This window comes from Portunus trituberculatus, unplaced genomic scaffold (assembly GCF_017591435.1).
Source record: "Portunus trituberculatus isolate SZX2019 unplaced genomic scaffold, ASM1759143v1 PGA_scaffold_522__18_contigs__length_968829, whole genome shotgun sequence".
Taxonomy (NCBI): Eukaryota; Metazoa; Arthropoda; class Malacostraca; order Decapoda; family Portunidae; genus Portunus; species Portunus trituberculatus.
In genome coordinates this window covers 694963-706236 of record NW_025541691.1, presented here as the reverse complement: position 1 = coordinate 706236, position 11274 = coordinate 694963, and the positions used below count along the sequence as shown (strand labels likewise).

At 38.0% G+C, this 11274-nt stretch overlaps 1 protein-coding gene across 1 annotated transcript in view; it reads right to left on the bottom strand.

Moving 5' to 3' along the window:
* Nucleotides 1–339: 339 nt before the first annotated feature.
* The window catches only part of LOC123500954 (phospholysine phosphohistidine inorganic pyrophosphate phosphatase-like), a 14528-nt gene continuing 3593 nt past the window's right edge, over nt 340–11274 (bottom strand). The window contains exons 2-6 of the mRNA XM_045249500.1: nt 8400–8527; nt 7872–7968; nt 1491–1574; nt 659–816; nt 340–514 (exon numbers count right to left, since the gene is read on the bottom strand). Coding sequence (XP_045105435.1) covers nt 340–514; nt 659–816; nt 1491–1574; nt 7872–7968; nt 8400–8527 — 642 coding nt within the window. The remainder of the gene's footprint in view (nt 515–658; nt 817–1490; nt 1575–7871; nt 7969–8399; nt 8528–11274) is intronic.

Sequence of the window (11274 nt, the reverse complement as noted above, 5' to 3'; positions counted from 1 at the left end):
AGTGGACCTTTTTCAGATCTATTTTTGTTCCCCTTGGCTAGTGCTCTTCCTATATTTTAAAAAAATATGTAAGGAAAATAGTACAGCACTTATACAACAACTGGGAAAACTTTCAGTTATATTAGTTAGTTGCAAGATAAGGAAATAATGACAAAACTGTTTATAATATGATTTGACGGAATATGGGTACAATATTTGCTATTTTTTATGATGAAATCAAATGAAAACACAAGCCAACACAGACTCAAACTTTCATTTTAGTGTGGTTATGTGGGCCTATATACTCAAACATTGATTTTAGAATAGTTATAGTATACTTACAAGCTTACACTTATACCATCACCAACACCAGCTCACCTCTTCAGCATTGACCTCCAAATCTGACAGGGCTGCCTTGAAGAACTCCTTAGCTGGCTTGCCAATAACCTCTGCCTGCACCCCTGTGGCATACTCCAGGGCACTCATGAAGGGCCCCACATCCAGGTGTAGCTCTCCCTTATGTCGGTAGTACTTTCTGGGAGAGGTGGAACGGGTGAGTGATCTGAGACACCTACATCATAAACTATATTTCCTCACCTCAAACACAGTACACCACTCCTCTTTTCACTCTCCCTAGCATTCCCAGGGGCTCTCCCACACAGGAAACTCTGACACTTACCCACATCCCAAGGCAAAAAGTCTAGGACTTGGCATTGTCTTGATGGCCCTAAAAGCTTTGTTAAGGGCTTCAAAACTGAAGGCATTACCAGCATCACCAAGCACAACACAATTTGGCAATGTTTGATTGGAGAACAAATGAGCAAACTCTCCCTCTACCTGAGAAAGAGAAAGAGAGAGAAAAAAAAGTTGAACTAAGCAAAGTTACACCACCAGTTTTTCTTAACTTTTGGTGCAATTTTGAACAGGAACAAAGATGACTATCTTTAAAGATATAGCTGTGGCTGGAGAAGATGAGGTAGGAGGACATGGAGGGAGGAGGATCACCCATAGATATTACTGTAGGCCATGTTTTTATCATGGTAAAGAGGAGGTTATTGTGCTATTTTTCACTCACTTTTTACACTCAAATTTAAATCTAGATCTGCCACACCAACTGATCTTCCATTAAGATTTAAAGAGTTTTCTCTTGAGATAGCAACACTCCTATGCTCAATCATAAATACCTCCCTCTCAGCACTTCTGCCCTGTGGACTGGAAAACATCATTTGTCACACCTAAAACACTCAGTCCACAGTCAGACCACTCACTGTCACCCATCAAACCCCTCCCATCCCTTTGCCTCATTGGTGAGGACTTTGTGTTACTGGACTTACTCCAAAAAGGAGGATAAGAAGAAGGTAATGATGAAGATAAAAAATGAATAAAAAGGAATAGAGAAAAGAGGAATAAAAGAAAAGAAGAAAATGATAACAATAATTTAACAACAAACAAACAAAAGCACATCTGCACTCATCAGGTTGCTCCATCACCCCCACACCACAAGTACACACCTGTGGGCTGACAAGCAGATGTGGAGTGAGGCTCTCTTTCTGTAGCACCTTCAGAACAGCAGGTATGGCTAATGATCTCTTTCTCTCACCTCAAACCCCATTCCCTCTAACTTTGTGGACAGATGTGCTAAGGGTATGGATGACTCGTTGGTTACAAGGCGCACACCCACACCCGCCTCCTTCAACCTGCAGACATTGCTAGGCTGTAAATCTATGCGTTAGCTTATGTTCACACACACACACACACACACACACACACACACACACACACACACTGAATATCCAAACAATAATCATGATAATGGTCTCTCTCTCTCTCTCTCTCTCTCTCTCTCTCTCTCTCTCTCTCTCTCTCTCTCCCACACACACACACACACACACACACACACACACACACACACACACACACACACACACACAAGCATGAGCATAGTTCTTTTCTGTAAAACACAACTAGGTAACACACACACACAGGCACATGCGTGCATGCAAGCAAAACACACACACACACACACACACACACACACACACACACACACACACACACACACACACACACAAGCTGTAGTGGTTAGCATGCTCGACTCACAATCGAGGCCGGGTTCGAGTCGGCGAGGCAAATGGGCAAGCCTCTTAATGTGTGGCCCTGTTCACCTAGCAGTAAATAGGTACGGGATGTAACTGGAGGGGTTGTGGCCTCGCTTTCCTGGTGTGTGGTGTTGTGGTCTCAGTCTACCGAAGATCAGTCTATGAGCTCTGAGCTCGCTCCGTAATGGGAAGACTGGCTGGGTGACCAGCAGACGACCGAGGTGAATTACACACACACACACAAACACACACACACACACACACACACACACACGTGGAACAGTTTGAGTGAGGAAGTGGTGTCGGCAATGAGTGGCATAGTTTACAGAAAACTTGGATAAGTGTAGATATGGAGACAGGGCCACACGGTAAAGCCCAGGCCCTGTAAAACTACAACTAGGTAAATACAACTAGGTAAATACAACTAGGTAAATACACACACACACACACACAGTGAAGATCCCAGGAAATGGCAGAGGCTATGAATGGATGCTTTCGGAAGGTATTCACAAAGGAGACTGCTTTTGACAAACCACTGGTAATGGAACAGAAAGGGATTATGAAGGAGTTTCAAGCAACTGTGGAGGAGATCAAGAATATGATGGGGAGTTTAGAAGTGAGAAAGCTGTGGGACCTGATGGGGTATCAGGATGGATTTTAAGAGAATGCAGGGAGCAACTGGCAGAAAAAGTTTGTGAAGTAAATTGATGCCTCATTAAGGGAAGGTGTAGTGCCCCAAGACTGGAAAAGAGCTAACATTGTCCCAATCTATAAATCAGGTAACAGAGAGACCCATTGAACTATAGACCAGTGTCACTTACAAGTGTGGTAGCTAAGATGTGTGAGAGGGTGGTGAAGAATAGATGGACAGACTTCTTGGAGAAAATGACATACTTTGTGAGTGTCCATTTGGTTTTAGAAAGGGCGTTCATGCACGACAAACCTGATATGTTACTATTCGAGGGTGATAGATGTAATACAGGAAAGAGATGGTTGGGCTGATGGAATATATCTGGATTTAAAAGGCCTTTGATAAGGTACCACACCGAGACTGATCTGGAAACTTGAAATGGTAGGAGGAGTGCATGGCAGTTTACTAAAATGGATGGAAGACTTTTGGTAGGAAGAGAAATGAGAACAATAATTAAGGACAGACCATCAGAATGGGGCTTGGTGGAGAGTGGAGTTCCACAGGGATCAGTGTTGGCACCAGTAATGTTCGGGTCTACATAAATGACATGGTGGATGGGGTGTCCAGTTATGTGAGCCTATTTGCAGACGATGCAAAATTGTTAAGAAAAGTGAGATGTGACAAAGATTGCGAACTACTCCAGGAAGACTTGGACAAAATATGGAAATGGAGCTGTACATGGCAAATGGAGTTCAACACGACAAAATGCAAGAAAATAGAGTTTGGCAAGAGTGAAAGAAGAATCAGGAGTATGTACAAGATAGGAAATGAAGACATAAAACCAGTCATGAAGAAAAGACCTTGGGGTGACAATTACCAATGACCTATCGCCAGAGAGACATATAAACAAAATAATTGGAGAAGTATTGAACTTATTGAGGAACATAAGAGTGGCGTTCGTATATTTAGATGAAAAAATGATGAAGAAAATAATTACTGCAATGATAAGACCGAGGCTTGAATATGCAACAATACAGTGGGCTCCGAACTTAAAGAAACACATAAGAAACTAGAGAAAGTACAGAGGGCTGCAACAAAAATGGTGCCTGACTTAAGAGATTTGACTTATGAAGACACACTGAAAAGAATGCAACTTCCGACCCTGGAAAACAGAAGAGAAAGGGGAGACCTGATAGCAATATACAGAGTGATGATTGGCATGAAAAAATGGATAGGGAAGATCTGTGTATGTGGAATGAAAGAATGTCGAGAGGGCATGGGAAAAACTAAAATGGCCACTTATAGGAGAGATGTGAAAAAATATAGCTTCCCTCATAGAAAGGTGGAAGCATGGAATAGTTTAGACGTGGAAGTGGTCAACGCAAGGAATATTCATGATTTTAAGAAAAAGCTGGGACATTAATAGATATGGAGACGGGACAACACGAGCATAGCTCTTTTCCCGTATGTTACAATTAGGTAAATACAATTAGGTAAATACACACACACACACACACACACACACACACACACACACACACACACACACACACACACACACAAAGTGTATAGTGATTAGCATGTGAACAATCGAGGCCCAGGTTGAGTAAAGTGGTGACAAATGGAACCTTAATGTGGTGTTCACTAGCAGTAAATAGGACGGATATAACAAGGGTTGTGGTGGTGTGTTTTTGTGAGAGAAAGATCGGTTATGAGCTGGATGTTAATGGGGAAGATATGAAGCAACTGAGGTGAATTAAAAATGCAGAAGTTACACACACACACACACACACACACACACACACACACACAACAAAACATACACACACACACACACAAAAATTCTTTTAGTGAGCACTACAGACACTTAAAGGACAGAAATGAGGTATGGAAGCTTAAAAGGACATGTGATGTCTAATAAGGATTGGCTTGTTCTGCAGCATGGTGAAAGATGCACTCACATATGATTCTTGATTACCTGAAATTTAGGAGTGGTTAGAATGGATGGATGGATGGATGGATAAGATGGATGGATAGATAAATACATAGATATTTTTTCTTACTAAGGACACAAGTTAAGGTTAACAAAAGTATATGGAGAAAAGGAAGACCTGTTGAGTGCTAATAAAAATCAAAAGCAGCCATCACAATTTAAAGGATGAGTGTCTTGAAACTCCTCAAAAAATTCAAGTCACAGATGGGAGGAAATATTAAGAACTAGGCATGGAGTTCTAGATTTATCAGAGAAGGATGAAAGATGAAAATATGGTTAACTCTACAAAGAGAGGTGGACAGAATGAGAAAAGAAAGAAGAGAGGTTTGTGCAGGAGGCTGGGAGAGGCATGCAGTTAGCAAGATCAAAATTGGATTAAAAATAGCAATAGAAGATATTAGAGACATAACACTGTGAAGAGAGAAAGAAGAAAAGAAAAAGAAAGAGAGAGAAAAGAGAGAGAGAGAGAGAGAGAGAGAGAGAGAGAGAAAGAGAAAAAACAATAAAGCACCAATGACACTCATAATGGCAGAAATTGTCAAGAGGTGTACTAGTGATAAGTGAGTTAGCCTTACTAGATTGGTGAGTCACAGGCGTTTACCTTGTTTAATTGATATGAAATCATGTTCTATGTATGCTTTCTTGTTACTCTATCAACATTTCTGAAAAATAGAATTTTGCATTGACCATAAGCTTGAGATAACCTAATAATATTTCTCATTACTATAGATTTTCTTATAAGAGAATTTGAAAATGTAAACTAGTTGTGCATAAAGAATTAACAGTTTGTCAATATATATAATATATATATATATATATATATATATATATATATATATATATATATATATATATATATATATATATATATATATATATATATATATATATATATATATATATATATATATATATATATATATATATATATATATATATATATATATATATATATATATATATATATATATATATATATATATATATATATATATATATAAAATTTAGAAACAATATTTTTCAGAGGAAAAAATTGTTTATATTTAATAGTACAATGTCAAGGTAGTGTAGTTATGGTACAGTTAGACAGATCCTTGCTGCAATATTAGCACATACTAGAGTTAATGGTACAGAGATAGCAAGAAATAAGGAAAAGACAGATTATATATACTATAAACAGAATACATTTATCAAATTTTCTCATTTATAAAACAATACAGCTATGGATCACAAGATATACATGTAATTTTATGTAACATGAGCATATTTCTATGTATGGAGAAAATTATAGACAATTTGCAAGGAGAAATTAGCATGAATAATTTTTTTAGACTAGAAGATTTCTAAAGGAACATGTAGCATGAGTTAAATCTATATATTAACTCAATGGAATTACAGATAAGTGCAGATGAGCAGATTAAAGAAATTAACAAAAACAAATAATGTGAGGGCACTGAGGGAGAATGGCTACTCATCATGGTTAAATGGTTAGCAAGCTAGACCAGAAATAAAAAGAGTAGGAAAAAGTAGCTAGGAAAATGGCCAGTCAACTTTAGATGTAGATTACTATGATTGTAACAAACTGTGAGTGAACTGGAATGTGTACCCATTGAAACTGTTCAGAAATGCAGGATATATTATTGTGCAGCAAACAGCAGCACATGTGTGATGCATATTACTCTCAAAGTCAAGAATGTCGCCAAATGACTGTGAAGCTGATTGAAGGATGGCAAGTTCAGAGCAACAACATGGTCAGGAAAGAATTTAAAGGACACAGGAATGAGAAAATCGAGATCTAAGATCCACTGAACTGTACTGGTGAGCTAATTTAAAACAGTGTCCAGAGTATGCATGGGTGTTGTATGAATAAATCTTAGAGATAGAACACTCAGAGTGGAAGATCTTCCAGTACTTTATTATGTCAGCAAAAAGGCACAGAGTAGAGGTCAAGAGCTAACAAATTTGTAGGACAGTCCAGTCATTGATGTTAGTCAGATCTGAACACTTCTAGCATCTTTAGGTCTCAAGATAACATGTGTTCCATAGGCATGAACAGTATTCTAGTAGTGGTCTTACATGTGTAATAAACAGATTTAGCATAAATTCTGTGATCTACAAATAGTTGCTTTTAATAATTGCTGAGACCTGAGCCTGTTAACTAGTTTTTGTGCATGTGGAGCAAAAAGTGTCAACCAGTACAAGATCTTGGGATTAATGTATATCTGTACTATTGAGTGAGTAGGTGTTATATGGCCTATGTCTTGCTCAGGAAAAGTGCCTCTGTTGAATCTCAGTGTGAACATTTATCTATATTTAAGAAAGCAGGAGTTTGATATTCTATATATGAATATCACATTGGCAGTTAGATATGTCAACAACTGTGTGGGTTACAATGGGCAGATAACAGATAGCAAATATTTTGAATCACTCTTTATATAAGACAGTAATGGTTTACATAGATAATAGAAAGTAAAGGACTGAGAACTGAATGGGTACTCACTGGGATTAATGTGACTGCTTGGGAGTGTAACTGAAACAGACATTGTTGCTGAGTGAGTAAGTCTTGATCCACTGTGGAGAACACCAGAGATGCCAAGACAGGAAAGTTTTTGTGGAGAATAGGGTTGACAACATCAAATGCTTTAGAAAATCAAACAGAATTAAGTCTACTGTATATATGTCTAGTCATGATGTGATAGAGTTGTAGTAAGGTAGTTGGTCCTCAGTTGATTTACTTGAAAAACTGGTTTGTAGATAAAATGCCATTACTACTGAGATATTCTGTGAGAACCACTATGAGTTCAAAGTATTGCAAACATGATGTTAGGTCATTGGTCTATAGTTTATGATGATTTTGAAAATAGTTGGATACTTTCCCTTCCTAGGAAGTATGCCTGTTGACATTGACTTCTTTAAAATAAGAGGTGGAAAATTAGATTTGGGCGACTTAACAGTTGAGGTGAATACCATGGATACTGGAGTTAGGGTCTAGTGAGAGAGTTTCTGGAGATGTCTTCCTGTTGTATGTCAATATGTATTTGGGGTGCTATGTTGGTGAGGAGCAGGATACAAGTTTTGTTCTCAAAAACAGAGGAAAACTGTCAGCAAATAACTCAGCCATCTGATAACAGTCAAGTTAATGATCCATCTTTAACTTTAAAGGACCTACTGTCGGACACAAATTTTCTTGGCACATACTGGTGCAGAGCTTTAAGGTTACAAGTTTTTTACAAGAGTTCATGTTCTGGGAAATAATGTGGAAGTTTCTGAATGAGAATTAACATGATTGAAATTATTTAAAAGCAATTTGAGCTTGAGGGAGGAGATGTAGCCCTGTAATTGTTGATCACCATAATCTGTTTCGTCTTTTTAACTGGTGGGAGGTTTGAAGGTTTTAAAAGTGGGTTTGGAAGGCTTGGTGGTGACATGACCAAGCATGATTATAACTATCTTATCTCACTAAAACCTTCTTGACTATTACACCGAGATAGGAAGACATGTATGCGTGTATGGACTATGTAAGGATGTATAAATAAGTGAAGGAGACGATATATTAGCAAAAGTGTTTGTAGAGACATCTGGGTGACAGAGAGAACAATGAGATGTGAGTAAGGAATACTATTCACATCTATCATATCTACAATAGGTTTGCACTTTCGGGCTGAGAGTGAATAGTAGATGCATAACAGTCACTTACCCTTGGGCGTTGAATGGGCGTGAGTGAGGAGAACCAAGGAAAGGGTGACCAAGATATATTAGACAAAGTCTAATACATCTTGATCTTGATTTTGATTCTACAGGTGTAAGTTTCTCCTGGGGCAGCTCCTGTAGGATAGGGCAAAAACCTAAACCAGACACCATTTAATACTACTAATTGCATCTGATACATTCTCTCAGGAACTCCTTGACAGCTATGATCCTTGGGTAAGATGTTTACCTGTTTGGTGCGAGAGGTGTATGGGAAATAAAGATTGCTTTATATGCATATTTACATGAAAGGATGTGATGTATTGGTTTAAATTATGTGTGCAGTGTAGATGTATAATAAGCGTTGGGTTAAGAAATCAGAAAAAAACAAGCTATAGACGGAACAAGAAGGACGAGTTTTCTAGTTATATAGTTGAGGAGGACTTAGATGTTGTATGTGTCACAGAGGCATGGGTAAATGAGGAAAAGTTTAGGAAAATAGGAAACAATATGAAGTAGATGGATACATTATGTATTTACACCAGAGAATTGGTAGGATAGGTGGAGGAGTAGTTATTTATGTAAAAATCCTTCATTTCCAGTCAGGTTAATGGTATTAAGGTAGATAACAGAGTAGAGTCCTTATGGCTGGATGTTAGAGTAAACAAAAGTAAGGTTATTAGAGTAGGAGCTTTTATAGACCACCTAACCAGTCAGCAGAGTAGACAACCTTATGGTAGATGAGATAAATAGGGGTGTACTAGTCAGACAATTATCTTAGGGATTTTAATCTTAAGTCAGTAAACTGGGAGAGGATGGTAGGAGATGCTAGTGAAAATAAGTTTATGGAAAGTTTTCAGGATAACTATTTAGTGCAGATGGTAGATAAACCTACTAGGGGAGGAAGGTTTTAGACATAGTACTAACAAATATTGAGCATTGTTTAAAGGAAGTTGAGGTAGGAGAGACTTTGCAAACAGTGACCATCATATAATTAGATTTATCATTAATTCCAGTAGGGATAATATAGTGAATAAGACTAGAGTCCCAAACTATCAGAAAGGCAATTATGGTAGGTTACGTCAGTTATTAGGAGAGGTAAACTGGGAAGATAGTTTTGGAAATAAAACTGCACAGGAGATGTGGGATATTTTAAGGTTGTAGTAAAGGGTATAGTGATGCAGTGTATCCCTTACAAAGATATAAGGCAGAGAAACAGGAAGCCATTATGGTGGACTCATGAGATAGGTAGCCAGATCAGAGAGAAGAAGAGGGCATATAGAGAGTTGCAGAAAAGTGGGAAGATGTAGATTTGATTAGGTACAGACAGGTCAGGGATGATTTGAGTAAGGTTATAAAAAAGTAAAAGGCAGGCAGAGATAAAACTAGCTAGAGCTGGGAGTAAAGATCCCAAAAATTATATAGTTATTACAAGGTCAGTGATAAAAGAAATAAGGATAGGATTGGACCACTCAGAAAAGATGGTGTAGTAGTGGATCAAAATGAAGACATAGTAGAATTATTGAATGAACAATTTTCTTCAGTATTTACTAGGAAAGAATAGGAAATCCTGTTACAAACAGTGCGACGAGTAGTTTAAGAGCTTTAGAAAATATTGATATAAAACCGGGAATTATTAGGAAATTTATTCTTGAACTAGACGATAGGAAAGCTAGTGGTCCTGATGAGCTACATGCCAGAGTACTTAGGGAGGGTGTAGACAGTATTTCTGAAGCACTTAAGTTAATCTTTGAAAGATCACTTAGGTTTGCTGAGATACCTCAGGACTGGAAGTTAGCTAATGTTACTCCAATATTTAAAAAGGTAGGAAGGATGATGCGAATAATTATAGACCGATCAGTTTAACTAGTATAGTATGTAAGATACTAGAGAAAATCATTAAGGGTAGTATTTGGGAGCATTTAAATGAGAATAGATTAATTAGAGATACCCAACATGGCTTTAGATCAGGGAGGTCCTGTCTTACAAATTTGTTTGATATCTTAGAATATATTACCAAGGAGTTAGATGATGGAAATAGCATAGATGTTATATATCTAGATTTTAGCAAGGCGTTTGATAAGGTACCACATAAGAGGCTAGTGTACAAATTGAGACTACATGGGATAGGGGGTAGGTTAGTTGATTGGATTAGTGAATGGCTTTCTGATAGGAAACAGAGAGTAGTATTAAATGGGGCAATGTCTGAGTGGAAGGAAGTGGTTAGTGGGGTACCCCAAGGATCAGTGCTAGGACCTCTTCTTTTCTTGTTGTACATTAACGATTCAGATATAGAATTAGTAGCAAAGTATCAAAGTTTGCAGATGATACTAAGATAGCATGTGCAGTACAGGGTGAAAAGGACAATTACAGAATACAACGAGACCTGGACAGGCTGATAGCATGGGCAGACAGGTGGCAGATGGAGTTTAATTCTAAAAAGTGTCAGGTTATGCATTTAGGTAAAGACAACACAAACTTTAGCTATGAGATGGAGGGATGTTGGCTAGAGGCAATAGAGGAGGGAAAGGATTTAGGAGTAGTGATAGACAGGACTATGTTTACTGGTAAATTCCTAGTCTGTAATACCACTTGTCTGATCATGGGATACTGTAACACCCACAAATTTGCAGAAACGATTGAATAATTCACTACTTTTCACCATCGAACAAACTGCATAACTCGCTATCATTTCTACAAGTTTTGGGGTACAGCAATATTCTGCAATGAGACGAGTAGTATTGACTGAGAGGTAATTTACAGATAAATCTGACACCGTGTTAGAATGTCTGTAATTACTGACAAATAAAGTAATAGGCTGTACGGGAACACCTTGCCTGCCTGAGGGAGGCTAGCAGCAGATCAGCTGTTCGGAATTTCACACC